The sequence below is a fragment of the Anopheles maculipalpis genome, chromosome 3RL, assembly GCF_943734695.1.
Source record: "Anopheles maculipalpis chromosome 3RL, idAnoMacuDA_375_x, whole genome shotgun sequence".
Lineage (NCBI taxonomy): Eukaryota > Metazoa > Arthropoda > Insecta > Diptera > Culicidae > Anopheles > Anopheles maculipalpis.
This window is the reverse complement of record NC_064872.1, coordinates 89,456,033-89,475,729: the sequence shown is the minus strand read 5'-3', so window position 1 is coordinate 89,475,729 and position 19,697 is coordinate 89,456,033. Positions and strand designations below refer to the sequence as shown.

The window sequence follows — 19,697 nt, the reverse complement described above, 5'->3', positions numbered from 1 at the left end:
TAGATACCACAGGGAGAGCTCCCGTACATTTTAGGGTGGGCTGAGTTTGGTTCTTTGGTTGGCCCAAACCTACTGAAGATTACCTTTATTTGGTACTACACGGCACACACACACATATGTACGGTACACCGTGTTTACAGCACTTGCCAAGGAACCGACCAGCGGACACAAACAATTCACACCCCTTGAGACCTATGTACTGGAGCCGTATTTTCCCGGAAGGATTATTCTACACCACCGATACTACTTACCTCGTACGGTTCTGTGTGGCTTTAGCGATTCTCTTCCTGTTGATGAATACCTCCGGGGGGACACCTTCCGCGTTGCACAATGACTAAGACGTTCTAGTGGAACCACATTACACACACACGTTCTTTCTCATCTTTCTTCGAGCAAAGGGGTAAAATACACTTTTTCGCAGCGTATCATCCAAAAACGAAGTCACCGCTTTGCACTGGAGCCTTTTTGTGGATGGATGTTTTCCTTTTTGTTGGATGCTGCGTGTGGTCTTCTACTACTGCGCTACGCGTAGTTGTTACGTTTCACGGAAGGAGTATCATCATCGATGAAAAACAAATTCACGGTTGGTAACACAAACTTGATTTACTGATTGCACATCCAGGCAGGAGGGTTGAGGCCCGTGAAACGCACGATTATTAAACAATTTTATGCACAAATGACGAGAAAATGAACCTGCACGGCCAGGAAAAGCTTGAGCAGGAGATTTATGTTTTGCACAGTAGGGCACGCGTTACTATAAACGTCATTAAAAACAAAGATGTCAAATTGTGCCGTTCGGTTATCCGTGCCTTTTGAATCACTGCAAGCGAACTGCCAGCATGTTGATTTGAATAGTTAATTAATTCAGCAATGAATTGGTACTTGTTGTGAAATGATTTCTTTACTGCATTAATTTTGCATCAATTTTTGCAATTTGTATTCGATATGAGCTAACGAAAGGTTGATTGATACCTATCGCCAAACGCCCCTGGTTGTACATACATATAATAGCAGTGCATAAACCCATCCAGCATGTATTTTTGCAGTATTTTTTGTGTGAATTACACAAATTGAAATGGGTTTCAAGTTAAAAACAGGAATTATTCAGTCCGAATCTCCCCTGGATACACCCCTGAAAATGGCCATTTCACACACACAGCTATGGCTAATTATCAAAACAAACGCGCTCGGTTTGACGTTTCTTCCATTATTTACAAACACGTGCATGTGCGATCTGTTTGACAGAAGCACATGTTTCGTTCGCTGCGACGAGTTCAAGTGGTTAGGCGTGTTGGTCGTGCAAAATTGACCGTTTTTTCCGTTTTCACAGTATTTTCCGGGTTCTTTTTTGGTTCTGTTTCGTTCATTGAGCACGATGGAGATCGATTGTGATAAAGTTTTGCAGAGTGTGCGGCATTTGCATGAGAAAATGCAGTGCAAAGAGTTGAGCCCATTTTCTAGGTTAAGGGTAAGTGTAGTGGCATGGTGGTATGGTGTACATGTTTTACATTTGTACGAAAATGATTAATTTAAAGCTATTTTTTTCCTAATTAGAAGTTAAACTCGTTACAAATGGACGATATTTGTAATTTGCTGGGTGAATTGCTAGAAAATCCACGTTATACAGAAGAAATTGGACGCCGGTTCCAGAGTATGCTACTGCTGATTGTGACGCATGTGTTCGAACGGGAACACGTCGCAAATAGAGCAGGAAAGGATGCTCCCAAGGCTGTAGTAGATTTGGAACCCTATCGCAGGAAATGTGTTGCGTTATCGAAACTGATATTACTGTGCCCTGATGTGTTGAGGTAAATATATCGCGTTGTGATTATTTTCCCAACATGCATTTTTCAATGTTTCACTATTCCTTTCTAGGTATTCGATGCAATTTTTCCGCAAAAACCCATCACCCTTTGCTCGCACCATGGATGATGGTGATTACAAACCGAAGGAGAAACAACGCAAACATCATCAGCAAATGACACAATCGCTGGACGGTTTCAGTTTGGAGATGATAAAGGCATGCTACCGATATCTGGTTGCGGATCCGGTGTACTACCGTTCGGCATGGAACTGGTCGGAATTTTTTGAACAGTTCGATAGCAACGGCTGTCCACACAGGCGTTACTATCTGAATCGAATAATGGCGATTGTCGCGGGCATGCTACAAACCGACCTGAACACGCTGGACGAAGGAATACCGGTGGAGGTAATATTGGAGGAGGGTAGTCACATGAGTGCTCACATCGTTTGCCCAGCGGAGGAAAATGAGTTGAAAGATATTCCCTGCGTGGGTAAAATCGTTTGGCATTACAAGAGCGAGGTCGTGACAAACATTGGCGACGTTCTATTACCCATTTTCGATAAAGACAACGTTAAATTCTATCAACGAATGGCGGAAAAGTTGAATGAACAGCAACCGGGACCTGCACAGTCGTCCGAGTCTGATTTGGTGGTGAGCGTAAATTCTACAAAGCTTAATTTACGCAATCTTGCCCTTGGTGTGTCGTCGGGTAAAGCGATCTGTCTCTCGGGGCCTGTCGGAAGTGGTAAAACGTCGCTGGTAGAATACTTAGCCAAAACTACCGGTAGAATTGCTCCCAAACAAAATGAGCGTGATCATCGCCCGGTGCTTAAAGAGGAAACTACCAAGAAACGGAAGCTTAACAATGCGGCAAAGATGGCTGGAATGGACGAAATCGAAACATTCGATTATGATGTTGAAGCACTCAAGAAGGTCGCACCGAAGAGTGGATTTTTGCGTGTACAACTTGGCGATCAGACCGATAGTAAGACGCTTCTTGGTCAGTACCGTTGTACGGACACGCCGGGAGAATTTGTGTGGCAACCGGGTGTACTTACGCAGGCCGTGATGTACGGATATTGGCTGCTGTTGGAGGATTTGGATTCAGCCACTCAGGACGTCTGTACCGTATTGACGAATCTGCTCGAAAACGGATATCTAAGCGTACCAGGGTTCCGTGATTGTGTTCGTGTAATGCCGGGGTTTCAACTGTTTGTAACATTGCGCTCTGGTGCCAAGTCAGGCGTATCGCAGGCTCAATGTAGCACATACAGTTTGCTGGAGAAGTATCTCTATACCGTCACTATTGTGCCCTTGTCTAGGAAGGAACTGTGCGATATAATCTGCATTCGCTACCCGAAGCTACGCACCGTGGCAACTAGAATTGTGGACATTTATCTGACATTCTCTAGCGGATGCCATTCAGAGGAGGATGATCAAAATTTCACTGCCGATCAATTGGCTCTCCTGGAACAGCCACATTTGCAAGCGATCAACGAAGAACTGTTAGCAACCGGTGGGGACGAACAGCTACCCCGTTTTCAATCGGAAAACAATGAAAAGATAACTGCAATGCCATTTGGCGCTGGATCTAACAGGCGTCTCGTATCGACCCGGGATCTGATAAAGCTGTGTCGTCGATCGGATCCATCGTTTTCTATAACCAGCACCGAATGTGCGTACTTTGTGTTTCAAAACGCGGTCGATCTGTTCTGCTCCCATATACCGCATGGTCCAGCGCGAACGAAGCTTGTGACGGGAATAGGGGGGAAAATCGGCATCCTTCCTAGTCGCTGTGAGCATCTATGTGGCGACTATAAACCAGTCGTGGAAGTGGGTGTGAGTAGCGAAATTCGCGTAGGAAGAGTTGTCCTCAAACGTTCGCTACTAGCGGAAGCTAACGATGAAAATAATGCAAACTGCGACGCTACAGAGCACGGTTTCTTAAACAAGCGTCAAAAGCTTGATCGTAATGCATCATCGCGGGTGAAAACGATGCAACACCGAGCGGGATATGATGAACCTTCGCCAACGTTTTCCTTCACACGACCGGCGGCGTGCCTGTTGGAACGAATTGCTGTGGCCGTCTCGCAGAACGAGCCAGTGCTGTTAGTGGGCGAAACCGGTGTAGGGAAAACGAGTTCGGTACAGTATCTTGCCTATCAAACTCACCACAAGCTGGTAGTGGTCAACATGAACAATCAATCGGATGTTTCGGATCTGGTCGGTGGATATAAGCCGGTTGATTTGGGCTTTGTTGTTACACCGTTACGTTACGAGTTTGAAAGTCTCTTCCGCCGATCGTTCAATGCGCAGAAGAATGAAAAATTTCTTGCTAACGTTGCCCAGTGCTATGGTAGTGGCGATTATGATGTGCTGGTGAAGTTGATGCTAAAAATATCGGAAAAGGCATCGCTGAAGAAGAACGTGGAAAACGGTAAACCGAACAAGGATAGTGAGGATGAAAAGAGTGATGCAAATGTGCGTGAAAAATGGAACACATTGCAAGGGAAGCTAAGGAAATTGGATGCTCAGCTGAAAAACTCGGTAAGTATCACTTGAGCTAGTTCGATTTGGCAGACACTATTGTACAGTGGTCCTATATCAACCAAAGGGCTTCCTTTTTCGAAGGTACACAGGTACCTGAAATATGCGAAGTCTCTAATCAAATCAAAGCTTATGCTGATCTTTCCTATTTTCTTTCCAGATCAACGTATCGTTCGCATTCATCCCCGGTTCCCTGGTGAACTGTATTCGCAACGGTGACTGGGTACTGCTCGACGAGATAAACCTTGCGTCAACGGAAACTCTCGAATGTCTCTCAACCATACTCGAACCGGATGGATCGATCGTACTGCTCGAGCGTGGCGATTACACACCGGTAAAACGTCATCCCAACTTCCGTATTTTCGCCTGCATGAATCCCAGCACGGATGTAGGGAAGAAGGATCTTCCGGTTGGCATTCGAAACCGATTCACTGAGTACTTTGTGGATGAACTGTTGGCGGAGAATGATTTGCTTATTCTGGTGAATGATTACCTTGCATCGACGGGCATTCAAAAGGGACGCATTATGAACACGGTGAAGCTTTACCGACGGTTGCGTTCGATGGCTCAGCTGGAATTGAACGATGGTCTCGGTAATCGGCCGGTGTTCTCGCTACGTACCCTGTGCCGTGCGCTATCGATCTGTGGCAAGAATTTGTGCGGTTCCATCGAGCGCAATCTGTACGAAGCGTTCTGTATAAGCTTCCTCACGCAGCTTGATCTTAAATCACATGCCACGGTGCTGCTGTTTATACGGCAAACGCTTCTACAAAAAGATAGTAGTGGAGTTGTAGTAAAAGCGCTCGCACCCATACCACGCCCGAAGGTGAATTCGGAGAAACAGCTAGATTTTGAAGGCTATTGGATTGAGCAAGGACCACGCGAGGTGCAAGAATGCGCCAGCTACATCCTCACGGACAGTGTGCGCAATAATTTGCGCGATTTGGCACGAATCATATCGATCGGAAGATTGCCGGTGCTGCTGCAAGGACCAACCTCTGCCGGTAAAACAAGTCTGATCGAGTATATAGCGAAGCGAAGCGGCAACGTTTGTCTGAGAATTAACAATCACGAACATACGGATCTGCAGGAGTACATCGGTACGTATGTGGCCGATGTGACGGGCAAGCTAACGTTTAAGGAGGGCGTACTGGTCGAGGCAATGCGCAACGGGTATTGGATTATTTTGGACGAGCTGAATCTAGCCCCGAGCGACATTCTTGAGGCGCTGAACCGTGTGCTGGACGATAATCGGGAACTGTTCATTCCGGAGACACAAGTCGTGTTGAAGGCACATCCAAACTTTATGCTATTTGCTACGCAGAATCCTCCAGGATTGTACGGTGGGCGGAAGATGCTTTCACGTGCGTTTAAGAATCGCTTCATTGAGTTGCACTTTTCGGACATTCCCAAACCAGAGCTGGAAGTCATCTTGGAACGGCGCTGTCATATTCCGCGATCGTACGCTGTGAAGATGGTAAAGGTAATGTCGGATCTGCAGCTGAACCGACGGAGCACTACGGCTAAGCAAAACTTTACGTTGCGTGATCTGTTCCGCTGGGGAAATCGGTATACGTATGCCGATCCGAAGCTGCTCGAGGATCGTAGCTACGACTGGAATCAACATCTGATCGACGAGGGATATCTCGTGCTGTCATCTAAGGTGCGCAGTTCTTTCGAAACGGAAATCATTAGAGAGGCACTCTTTGCACACTTCCGAAAGCGGGTAGAGGAAGAGTGTCTTTTTAGCTTGTCGGAGCGTACGTCGAAAGTCACGCGATCGATTCTGGAACGTGTCATGGCTGTCCATGGAGTGACGGAAGCAGCAGGCGACAAGGAAAAGCGTCGTGGAGCTGAAGGAATCGTATGGACGTTTGATATGCGACGGATGGCCGTATTGACAGCGAAAGCTTTACAGTTTAACGAACCGGTACTGCTGGTCGGACCAACTGGATGTGGAAAAACTACCGTATGTCAACTGTTGGCCACACTGGAGAAGAAATCGCTTCGTATATTGAACTGTCACATGCACACAGAAGGAGCCGATTTCCTTGGAGGACTTCGTCCATACCGATCAGACCAAAACGATTCAATGGAGGATGATACGCCAAAGAAACATCAGCTATTCGAATGGTCCGATGGTCCGCTAGTTCTTGCGATGCAACAAGGAGGCTTTTTCCTTGCAGATGAAATTTCTCTTGCCGAAGATTCTGTACTTGAGCGGTTAAATTGCTTACTGGAACCGGAGCGGACTCTTCTACTCGCGGAGAAAGGTGGTGTATCGACGGGTGCCATTGCCGACGAGGTGCCCACCGACAATGATGGCTTTGTTATAACAGCCCGTGATGGTTTCCAATTTTTGGCCACAATGAATCCGGGAGGTGATTTCGGAAAGAAGGAATTGTCTCCTGCATTGCGGAATCGTTTGACGGAGATATGGTGCCGGGCAACGGATTCGGAGGACGATTTAACACATATCGCCGAGAATACGTTGCGTAGGCAGGTGCTGTTGGAAGGAGGAGATTCTTTTCCAGTGCAGAACGATTCAATGACCTCGGTAGCACGTGTGATTGTGAAAGAGGTGCAAGTGTTGAAACAATCGATCGAAAAGCTCAATTTCAGTATACGAGATATACTGGCATGGGTTGGATTTGTGGCAAAAAATGCGTCGCGCGTAGGACTGCCGGAAGCACTGATTTATGGCCTAGAAACGGTGTTTCTCGATTCGCTCGAAATGTTGCCGTATGAAACGTATGAAGAAATCGTCTCTATACGACGTAAGATGCGCCGGTCGTTGATGAAACTGATGAAACAATTGCTCCAATGGGATGGAAAGATCAGTATGATCGATTACGATCAACAGGCGACCGGAACTGGCGGACTTTCGGTGATCACATCCACCGAAAACCGTTTCGGTATTCATCCTTTCTACATCGAACTGGACGCGACCGTGCATCGAGCTTGTCGAAAAGGGACAGACTTTATGTTCAGTGCACCAACCACACAAAGGAATCTGTTCCGATTGCTGTCGGCATTGAGCCTCGACAAAGCCATTCTGCTGGAAGGTCCTCCTGGAGTGGGAAAAACTTCCCTGGTTGAAAGTCTTGCACGAGAAATCGGCTACGACGTGGTGCGTATCAATCTTTGTGAGCATACCGATTTGGCTGATCTTTTCGGTACGGATCTACCAGCGGACGATCGATCACTTGAGGTAAACAGTAATGAAAATGCGGAAAAGCACGCATCATCCGGTTCTCGACCAACGCTAGGATCGTTTGTGTGGCGTGATGGTCCACTGCTCGCTGCACTGAAGGCACGTCGCAACACGTGGATTCTTCTGGACGAGCTGAACTTGGCTCCGCAAAGTGTGCTGGAGGGTTTAAACGCGATTCTGGACCATCGTGGTGAGGTGTACATTGCGGAGCTCAACAAAACGTTCCATCTGGGCAAGCGGACAAGGATATTTGCTGCACAGAACCCACTTCGACAGGGTGGAGGTCGTAAGGGTTTACCGCAGTCATTCTTGAACCGGTTTACAAAGGTATATCTGAGAAAGCTCGAACGACGAGATTTACTACACGTTGTCGGAAGCAAATATGATCAAAAGTTCGACACCCTTGGAGAGCAGCTACTGGAAGCGGAAGGGTTACGATTGTCTCGATCTTCGGTAGTAAGTTATTTCGACCATTGCAACACGGAGTATGAAGAAGGATTGAATTTCGATCTAGCTGAAAGAATGGTCGTGTTCTCGGAACGGCTCGAGACCGGACTGGCAAATCTGGAGTTCGGCTACAAAGGTGGTCCGTTCGAGGCGAATCTTCGCGATATCCTTCGTTGGTGTGAGCTGTTCTTCAGCAAAAGTTGTGGTTTTATAGTCCCAACAGTTGATGCTGCATCAGCGAGCTTAAAACACCAACTTTTGGTGGTACTTTTTGAGAAGATGAAACTAGTTTACTACCAACGTATGCGTGCAGATATAGACAAACGTTACATAGTGACGGCTTTTACAGAAGTTTTCCACTGCGATGGAGATGAGCTGGAGCGTATATCGCAGGATATTGGTTTGTACTGGACGGACGACAAGTTGTACCTGGGAGATATTGTCCTTCGGAAGGGATACACGATGGAAGATGGTGAAGAACTTCCGCTGGTTGCAGTCAAACAACAATCGTTGGCCGGTGCTGTCGGAGCGAATTCGACGCTAGTTCTTGCTAGTCAGCTAGAGCTGTTGAAAAGTGTGACGGAGTGTGTGCAGCTCGAGAAACCGATCATCCTGTGCGGTCCGAGTGATTGTGGCAAAACGAAAGTAATCGCATTACATTCAACGCTGGCCGATGCTTTCTACCAGGTGGACACAATAGACGACTCGGTGACGGGTAGCTTCCAGCAGTTTGATTTCAATCGTCACCTGGAGGAGATGGCAGCACTGGTGGAAACCACGCTGCGGAAGAAGGTGAAGGAGCTGCTGTTACGCGACGGTTCTGCGGCAGGTTCAAAGGGAGGAGCAGTTTTGTCCTTACTGGAATGTTGGGAGAAGTACGAGAATCTAAGTCAAGGTGTTGCTGGTATGTAGAAGAAGAGGATGTTGGTTTAAAAACTGCGATTTAATTATTGTTATTTTTTGTTTTAGCCTTCAATGCGAACATTACAAGCCCACTGCAGACTGGTGAGATGGCACTGTTCCGGAAGCGTCTCAGTGCGCTACAGAAAGTGATCTCCGTGCTGCTCGTACTGTACAGTGCATCGATCACAGCAATCAACCGACTGAAAGGGATGTCCAAAGTGCTAGAAAAGTTGGACCATCTGTCCCGACAAGTGCAAACACTCAATACCGGTGGTCATTTCGAGTGGGTTGACTCAAAGGTGGTGAAATGTCTTCGCACTGGACAGCACATATGTTTGGAGCACGTAAACCTTTGCTCGTCCGCCGTTCTTGACCGACTGAACCCGGTATTTGAACCGAATGGTACTCTCATGATATCGGAAAAAGGCACCGTCAGGACGGAAGATTCTGTTGACGTGGACGAAACAATGACCGAAGTTGTTCAAAGACATCATAACTTCCAAGCCTTCCTTACCCTGGATCCGAAGAATGGCGAAATCTCGCGTGCGATGAGAAATCGATGCATCGAGCTGGCTTTCGCAAATCGAGACGCGTACGAGGAGGATGATTTGCGGCGCCTTGTGTTTGCGAATGGAATCGCTGAGCCGTATCTCATCGAGGCATGCCTTTCGATCCACAAGGAGCTGAGGAATGGATCCGGACAGTCGGAGCAGTTTAGTCCGTTCGGGGTGGCGCACCTGGTACGGTTTGCTCAACTAATCGCACAGAATCTACAAAAGCAGGGCATGAATCGTAGTATCGATTGTTTAAAACTGAGCGCGATGGATGTCTACGTTCGGCCGTCTAATGTGGATCTGCTGGGCTATGGATTGGATTACTATCGAAACGCATTGAAAGAGACGATCGAGAAGGTTATCGAAACGATCACGGTGCGAAAAAGTGTGGTTCGCTTTGAAAATGTTACGCTTCATGCAAGTGGTCTCACAAAACTGGCCCGCGTTAAGCTGCAAGCGGAACCATTCATTGCGCTGCTTCGTGGGTTCTTGGAGGGTTTCGATGCTGTACGAGTGCTGGCTGATGTATCGAGTAGATTTGAACCGTTTGCCGAGAAGGTGAACAACGATTCCTTGAAATATCTGCTCTACTTCTTGTACGAAATCAGCTCGCGAGCTGATATCGAAATGCGGACATCGTACCTACGAAGAGCTATCGGTGAAGCTGTAAGCGTTGAAGGGAAGGAATCAGTTAAAGACCAAAACGCACTGCACCCAGCTGCAAACGGAACTGGTATTCAAGTAGATATTACTGTAATGGAAGAGCAAATCGACGAAGGAAAGCGCAAACGAGATTGGGATGCAGCTCCAGCTGGTGTGAAGTTCACGATGCAGCCAGTCAGTTGGACAAGACAACAAAAGTTTAAAATAGAATCTGAAGAAATCGCAGTCCAAAAAGTACACCTGGACATGGATTTGATTGTAGAACTGAATGAAATTCTGTGTGCGATTGTGCAACAAATAGCACAATCGGAAGCTACAGGAGATCTACCCTGGAATCGAACTCTTTTCCCAAGGATCCGCGATTACCAGACAATTAGCAATACACTCGATCCCCGCAAATTGAGCAGCGAGCTTTTGCTGAACACAATTCTCTCACCAATCAGAATAGATTCGGTAAAAAAGCTGAGCCAGATCGATTTGCTATCCTACTCGAAAGCGGTAAACGATAAGCTGATTAACGACGGAATCGCTAACGGATTGCTGCTGATGCTGTATGAATTCCTCGTCAACTACCGTACGATGGCTGTGCAAACGTTAAACAAACTATCGATGAGTGATGAATTGTACGTGCGTTTGATCCTCTCCAATCAGTGGATTAATCGACTTATTGATCTTTCCCATCGGAAAATGTACGAGAACAAGGAGCTGAAGGTTGGATTGCTGGATAATCTAACGCTTCACTTCCAGTGGGTCGAAAAACACTGCCTAAGACTGCTGGAGCAAGAATCGAACAGCAATGGCAACGGTGTCCGTGAAGCTCTTCGTCAATCTATTACGGAGCTAACACATCCCTTACTTGCGATCCGGAAAGCTTACGGAAAACGCTTTCTCGAATACTTACCACTGTATACAGCCGAACAGGTTCACAAAATTGTAAAGTTTACCAAACTTGCCGATGGAATGAGATTGGTACCGAAACTAAGCAAACGACATACGTACGAGGAGTTTATGCGGCGTGTAGCACTGATGAATAATGTAAAAACAATCGATTTTAAGCGATCGTTACTAGCGTTGATGTTTGAGCGTAATGATCACGCATGGATGATTGAAAAGGAGGAAGACGAATCGAATGCCGATGAGTTTGGTATGATCGAACCATCTAGAAAGGATTCAATTAAACGATACTATAAATTGATCATGTCGAAAAGCGGTGCACTAGGCGAAGAAATGAAGGAAGAAAGCTGGAAGCATGTTATCGATGCGATATCTTCGTACGAAAAGGACACCAAATCACTAGCACTACAGGAACGCCTTCCCACTGTCACCCAGTACGAGCTGGAACGGTTACCCATCCTCGAGTATTTCGTGTACAAAGTGCTACTAGCTTCACGGGTCCGTAATCAACAGCATAACATTCGGATGGATTTTGTGCTTAACATACGTTCGTTGGGAATCGATGTACTAGCCGCGATTAGGGCTCAAACCGAGCCAGAGCATCGTGCAGCTCTTGGTGCATTCAGTTCGTTGCTAGCGTTAATGGAAGAATTGCCATTTGAGCAGCTGTTGGCGAGTGTTCCACCGCAACTATATCGTACTTTAACCACTTACTGGCACGAATTTTGTAGCGCGCTAGAGCGCTTTGAACTAAGCTCACTGGCTATCCAGCGGAATGTTTGTCACAATGTTGAAAGTGCGGATGCTTACGAGACGTATCACAACAATCATGAGCCAGATGCGGACGATAAGGTTACGGGCAGCTTCCGTGGTGCTCTGCTCACGACGAGTTGCTTGTCGATCCTTCTGGGAAAGGGTTCAGTTGGATTCCGAGTGACAGGGCTAGGTGAGCTTCCTGATTGGCGTCATACATTGGGGACAATCGCTACAATTCTATGGGGCAACACTCGCGTTCTGGCAAGAGATTATCGTGCTGAAAGTAGTCATCTCCAGGTAGCTACTATTGCGGCTGGAAAGTTATTAAAGGAGCTTGATTATATCGTACAGGACAGCAATGAAACGCATCCGTTTGTGAATGATTTCTTCGACATCGTGAAACTATTACGCCAGTATCAAGAGCAAGCAAAAGAACATCAGCAAGGCGTGGGTGAAGATCGCGATCGCGAATGGCAGATAGCTGCTTTACTGCGAACGCTTACCGGAGTACTGCAGATGAATTTGTACGTATTCCTGCCGCTGCTTGACCCAGTTGAAAAGAATCGTCTAAAGAAATGCTACCTCCAGGAAGACATTGAACTGCTAGAAATGCTCGTCCGTACGTATGATTGTATGTCCGTAACGATGAATTATCGTCAACTTGGAGAACACAATCGTCGCTTATTCCTCGGCGAGATTGAACGATTGAAGACCAAGGAACAACAGTTGAAGCGTAAAGTGGCGCTTCGTCCAGAGGACACTGCGCTGTACGCTGAACTGGTGCGTGATGTGTATAACTTCCTGCTCTCCTGCTGTCATCCTGCTACAATGGGAAGCCTCCTGAAATCGATTGTTCAGTGTCTGGAGTATGTCGTAGATATGCAAAATGTGGCCAACAATCGTAACCATACACAGTCATTTCTGCTGAAGTTATCCGAGCTAGTAACGCAGATTGATGTGTGGAACGATATTGCGATACAGTTCGAACATCACACGCTAAAGCGTTACGATCCTTACTATCGAGACTTCATGGCACCATTGTGTAACTCAATTGATACACTTCGGTACGGTTTGAACGGACTACGACACAGCCTCTGTGCCAAACGGGTCACAATCGAACAGAAAGCAAATGGAGCATTTTACGATCTAAACGAGGATCGCTCACTCAGAAAGATGCTGGTCAAGTTCGTACAATTCCCATGCGCCAAGCCACTCGAACTGTTCGACGATCGGCATAAGGTGAACATTTACTCGGTGATGGAAAAACTTTCGCAACCGGAGCAGTCTTACTTCCGGCTGTTGAAGGCTCGCCTGCAGGAAGTATCGAACAAGATAATGGTCGAGCGGATCGTGGGCAAGCGATCGTTTGCCGAGCTGGATCGCATTGTGAATGTTTGCAATCAGGTTTGGCAGAAGCAGGAACATCTGCGAAGAAAGCGGCAAGCTGAGGAGGACAGTCTGTATCTGACTAAATCGCACTGTGAGGAAGAAAGCGAGGATGTCATAGCGCAGCGTGAGATTAGTGAAATGTTCCCCAATTATGTTGATGAGGACTTTGCGGAGTTTATCCAAAATGATACACTGGAGCAGATCATCAAAGCACCGGAAAGGAAGGAAAAACCGACCGATACGATAGGGGACGACGATTATGCACTAATTTGTGAGAGTTTCATTATGCTGATGGCAAAGTACACGCGATCGTACTACTATCATCCGGATGTGATCGCTTCGCGGGGTGGAGAAAATGTTTCAATGAATTTTGTTAAACCTTTCGAGACGAAGTTGGAAATTTTCAATCAAATCGTCCAGAGGTATGAACCCTCGATCGGTAGCGAATTCGATGAAGTGGCGTACGGTGCGTTGAGTTTGGCGGTTGGACTGTTGCAGGAGCGATACGACGATCAGATGGAAGTGGGTCATATCGAGCGGAAAACGAAGGGAGGATCCTATCTGTCAACGAACTACAATTTCTACACCGATGCTAATATCCCGGAGGTGTTGCAGTGTGTGAAAGTGTTGAAGATCGTCGAAAAACGTGTGCAGGAACTGTTGCTCGAGTGGCCCGATCATGCTGTGCTTGGAGATATCCTGCTAATCATGCAGCGAATCCTAAGTCTACCATCGACGGCACCGATTGTGCGTTTTAGTACGGGATTACAATTGTTACGCCAGAAACTGGACGAATGGAATGCTGTCGCTCACCGAGCAAACAATATGCGAGATCTTGAGAGAGAAGTGGTGGAATACATTCATCGTTGGATGCGGATGGAGTTGCAGTATTGGCGCGAATGTTTGTCTCGCACGTTGGAACAAGTACGATCCAAGGCATATCGATACTGGTTCTTTATGTACAATCTACTACACGAGTACCTGCAAGTTGGAGCGACGCGCAAGGGAAAACTTAACCATCTGCTTGACTACAATAAGGTGGAAAAGTGTTACGGCGAGCAGGAACTACTGGATGAGGAGGAAGAGTTGGAGGATGTGGAGATGGCCTCTGCTGGTGTAACGATAGCGGACGTTATCAAGGTGTTGAAGCAGTTCATGGAATCATCAAACTATGCCGAGTATGGATTGAGGTTGCGTGTGATGAAATCCTTCGAGCAGTATCTTCACTATCTTGATGAGGAACGATTTGGTTGCGATAAAGCTAAGCGCGATACGTTAATAGCTGCCCTCTACAATATTCATATGTACTTTGATCAATTCTCGGAAGAGATCGAAGAACACATACGCACCAAACGTGTCCCGATCGAGAAGAAGTTGAGGGATTTCGTTAAGATAGAATCCTTCAATAAGGACTTGTCGTACTTCAGCATGCGGAACAATATTGCACGCGTTCACCGACAGTTGCACAAATTCCTGAAAGAGTTCGAGACAGAAATTTCAACCCGAGTTGCCACCGTCTTCTCGCCTAAGGATCCAGCCAAGGAAATCAACGATGCCGACGAACAGAAAGTGAAAGTGCTGCGATCCGAAGCAAAGGTTACATATTACATGGTGGATGTGAAGAGTTTTATGGCTCCGAGGAAGTTAATGGAACGGTTTTCGGTTGATAAAGCAGATGCAGAAACCACAATGAACACTAGTGGTGGCAGTAATCAGCAGGGAGGTGTGCAACTGTTCCAGAAAATCGATCGATTCTTCTCGACGGCTCGTAACGTGTGTCGGGAAGCGATCCTTCACGCACCGTTCCCGGGACTGGTGTACAGCTTGGACACCTTTATGCACGAGCAGATTGAAACGATCGAATATCTGCGTGGCTTGGAGGTAGATCGTACTCAGCCGCGTCCAAAGCAAAAGTCTCAAGCAAAACAAATACTGAACCAAAAGCGAAAGGCACTGTCGGACTTTTACAAAACGCTTACCGTGCTGGGACTTAGCTACCGGACTGGGCTGGTTGAGTCCGCGATTGGCGGTGCTGATCCGGTTGATCCAACGATAAAACCATTCAGTTTAGAGCTGTTAACACATGCTTCGAAGTACCGGAAGGTCGATCAACACATCGTGTTCCTGAACGATAAGCTTAACCTGTACTACGCCAAGTGTGTGTTCAAGATTAAACTCTTGGCGAAGGTGATGATGCAACCGGATGCTGACATTGCTGGTCCGATCAATGTGGATCGCATCAAGGGCTTCTCGATCGATATGTTCCTTCTGGTACAAAACCAACGGAAGGCATTATCGGACATGGTTGACAACGTGTTCCAATTGCGTGAAATGATTTCAAACCTTTACCAGCTGAGCACGTGCCTTGAAGAAGAACAGTCGAATGATGATAATGGTTTACGATTCCGTGAATATCGTCAGCGCTTGGAAGTTTTGGGACGATGCGCTCTGGATGCTCGTTTGGTGCTGGAACAATTCCAAATGCTGCTTGCTTCGGCGCCAAGTCAAACGGATGAAGAATTGCAATTGCTCGAGACGGGGCCGCTTAATGTAGTGGAAGGATGTTTCTACCGAGAATCAGTAGAATTTCAAAGGATCTCTAAGCTGGCGCAGGATGCTCTTAAGCAAACGGTTGAATTGAATGAAGAGCTTGGAAAACTTGCAAACGATGCTTACTGTATGCATGATCGGATTGTAAATCTTGAGAGCAAATTGGCGAATGTAAGAGGAAAGCTCGAATCCTTGACGGATGCATTCAAATTTTCCAACGCGGGTGACAATCCGGACAGCTATTTTGTTTACGGTCAATCTGTACTAGAGTTGTTGCAACGGTTTGAGCAATACAAGAAGGATATTATTTGTGAAGCAACATCGGGTGAAGCCAGCACAACTATGGATTGTTCGTTCGACGAGGATAGTGTGAATAATGAGATCGAAAACATCATTCACTCTCTGCTGATAGCTATGCAAACGATCTACAAGAAATATTCTGAAATAGTCTCAGAACCAGAGAACAAATATGATGAACGCACAGCTAATGGAACGAAGGCTGATGGTAGCGAAGATGAAGATGGCGAGGATGAATCGGGCTACAACCTACAAGAACAACACTTGAAACAAAAGATCAACGCAGATCTTCAGTGTGATTTGAAAACGCTAAACATTGCAAGAGTGGTAGGCAAATTAAGTACTTTGTTGGTACAGTTGGAGGATGAAACTACGTCCAGCGATAGCGTCCGATTGCGTACTCTGATCGTAAAGCTGACGCGACTGGTACCGATTCTCGAGCAGTACAATCTGCTCGTCGAATATTACCTTATACAGCAGTTGGGCGCACATAAAATCTGCACAAAAATGCTGTCCGTTATGCTGACCGTCTTTATCGAGCTTGCCACGAAGGGTTTCTGTGTGCCGAAAGATTTGCTAGGAGACGAAGCGAAGGAACAAAACGGCGACCAAGAAAACGATGGTGACCAGGGTGAAAAGTTTGGCTTTGAAGATGGAGAAGGTGAAAAGGACGCCTCGCACAAGATCGAATCAGAAGATCAGCTGGATGATGCTCGAAAACCGGGAACGGAGAAGGAAAAGCCGGACGAAGAGAAAGATAATAAGGAGGAAAAGGGAATCGATATGAGTGAAGACTTCGATTCCAAGCTGCAAGACATGGAGCGTCCGGAGGGCTCCGATTCGGAGGAGGAAAAAGATGAAGATGAGGAGATTGATAAGCAGATGGGTGAAACGGAGGAAGGCGCTGAGAAGCTGGACGATCAGATTTGGGGAGATGACGAGGAAAAGCCGGAAGAGGAGGATAATGATAACAGTATGGAGGAGGAAGATGGAGCTGGAGCAAACGAGAAGGACGAGCGACATAATGATTTGGGATCGGAGAAAGATAAGCAACAGCAGGGGGATGACACGCAGCAGGAGGATGGCACGGATGCGATCGATCAGGCTCCGGTGACCGATGATAAGAAAAAGCAGAAACCGAAAGACATTAACGATATGAACGAAAATGAAGGCCAGGAAGAGGAAGAGCAGGAAAATCCTTATCACAACGAGCTGGAAGAACCGCCCGAGCCGGAAGATCTTGATCTGGATGAAGACGTGAATTTGGATGGTAATGAAAGGCAGAAAGATGGCAATGATGAAGAGCAGGATAATCCGTTCGACATTGACGCAATGAAAGAGCAGGCGGACGGCGAGCATGAGGGCAATGAGGAAGAGGAGGATGATAAAGGTGAAGATGATAAAGCGGATACTAATCCTGCGAATGAAAATGGTGTCGATTCTTCGGACGAGGAAGAAGAACCGGATGCTGCCGACAAGCTTGCCGATGAGCCTCCCGTGCCGGAGGAAGATCCGAACAAGGAAAACACCGATCAGCAAGTTCCGGGTGAAGAGGAAAAGAAGGATCCCGAACAACCCGAAGGTGAAGAGGATGAGCAGAAAGATGAGCAGCAGAAAAAGCGGCCGGAAAATGAAGAGCATCATGAATCGCATGACAAGCGTACGGATGAGGATCGTGTGGAAGCGATGCCAGATGCTGAGAACAAAGGTACGAGCGATCAGGTGGCCAACGATAAGCCGGAAGCGAAACAGGAGCACGAGCTCGATGAGCAGGATACTGGTGAAGATAAGGAAGGCATTGGCCAGGCTGAGAACGAGCAATCCGATAAGGGTCATCGAGGTATTGCAGAATCGAAGGAAACGCGTACCCGCAACGATGAGCAAAAAGAGCGCCAGGAACAAAAGCAGCAACGACGCAAACAGGGTCACACGGATGATGATCGTTCGTTAGGTGATCAAGATCAGGCGGAGAAGAAGCGATTGAAAACTGTCGATCAGCTGAATCGAGACGAGCGTCCGGAAAAGGACGAGGACTTGGAGAAGGAGGAAGATGAAAAGGAAGAGAACGCGAAAGACGATGAATTCCAACACGTAAAGGATGCAAAGAGTAGTGACAAAACTACGATGGATAACGCTACGGAAGAGCAATCGAAACAGGTTCAACATCAAGAAAAGCAGGACGAAAGCAAGGAGGGTAAGGAAGATGAAGAAGAAGAGGGTGCCGATCAGCTGTTGGAAGAGGATGAACCAGTGCAAGACGAGGATCTGGAAGAAACGGAACTTTTGGAGAGTGAGAAAAATGAAAACAAAAAAGATAAACCGGCGAAAAAGGATCAAACCTCGATGAAGGAAAGGATGGAAACGGAGACAAACGTAGAGGTGGAGGGTGAAATAGTTCCCACATCGATGGTGGCACGCGGGGACGACACAGTTGCGCACACGATGTAAGTTTTACAGCTTTTTTTTTCAAGTGATTTTTCTAACATAGTAAGGATACTAAGAAGGTTTTCTCCTTTACAGATTCGAGATCCTGCACGATATAACGCTCCCCGATGAACCAACCACGTCCGAGCAGCTCGATATGCGTAAGATGGTCGAATCGGAAATGCAATCGTCCATTCTGCAGGATGGTTCCAGCGATCATGAAGCGTTCGAGCGGTGGCAGCAGATATCACACAAAATGCTACCCAGTGCGCGTGATCTTTGCGAGCAGCTCCGGTTGATCCTGGAGCCTACCAAATGCACTCGACTGAAGGGAGACTATCGTACGGGTCGGCGGATAAATATGAAGAAAATCATCCCCTACATAGCGTCCCAGTTTCGCAAGGATAAGATCTGGTTGCGTCGAACGAAACCCGCTCAGCGAGATTACAAAATTACGATTGCGATTGATGATTCGAAATCGATGGATCATAACAATTCCAAGGATCTGACACTGCAAGCGATATCGTTGGTATCGCAGGCATTATCTCTGCTAGAGAGCGGACGCTTGAACGTGATGTCATTCGGTGAGAAACCGAGGATACTGTTGAAACATTCGGACCAGTTTGACGGTCCGAAGCTAATTAGTGCACTGAACTTTGCACAGAATCAAAGTCGCATCGCCGAACTGCTTAAGTTTGTGCGAACATTCAGCACGGAAGATGGAGCAGCGGCGGATAATGGAGTGTTCGAACATTTGCTGTTGGTATTGAGCGATGGGCGTAATATCTACAGCGAAGGAGAGAAGGAGGTGAAGAATGCGGTAAAGCTGGCCAGGCTGCAACGGATCTTCATTGTGTATATTATCATCGATAATCCAGACAACAAGGTGAGGATAGTTTAAGAGCCGCTTTGCTTTCGATTTTGGATAATCAATCTTGTTTTCTTTCCGTTTCTAGCATTCTGTTATGGATGTAAGAGTGCCTCTCTTTATGTCGGACAGTACGCAGATCGTCATGCAGTCGTATCTCGACGTTTTCCCATTCCCGTATTACGTGATCGTAAGAGATCTGGGGCAACTTCCGATGGTATTGAGCGATGCGATGAGACAATGGTTCGAGTTAGTAAATAGCGAGCAGTAAACTGCTCTGGTGTATGGTTGTTTTAAGTTAAATTAAGCATGTTAGTATGATACGTTAAACATACATGGTAAATACTGTATAAATAAATCAGTAGTTCCAAATTTATGTATTAAATG

The 19,697-nt window shown here is 46.7% G+C and overlaps 2 protein-coding genes across 2 annotated transcripts in view; both read left to right on the top strand.

Moving 5' to 3' along the window:
- Positions 1-19,697, top strand: part of LOC126561167 (UDP-glycosyltransferase UGT5-like) — a gene marked incomplete at its 5' end in the record, with an annotated part of 199,997 nt that overhangs the window by 80,611 nt on the left and 99,689 nt on the right. The gene's annotated exons all lie outside the window — the stretch shown is intronic.
- LOC126563476 (midasin) lies at positions 1,247-19,581 on the top strand. The gene is made up of 7 exons (XM_050220121.1): positions 1,247-1,468; positions 1,555-1,808; positions 1,876-4,351; positions 4,512-8,916; positions 8,982-18,462; positions 18,539-19,328; positions 19,399-19,581. The coding sequence occupies exons 1-7, from the start codon at positions 1,376-1,378 to the stop codon at positions 19,579-19,581; spliced, it is 17,682 nt and encodes a 5,893-aa protein (XP_050076078.1). The 5' UTR covers positions 1,247-1,375.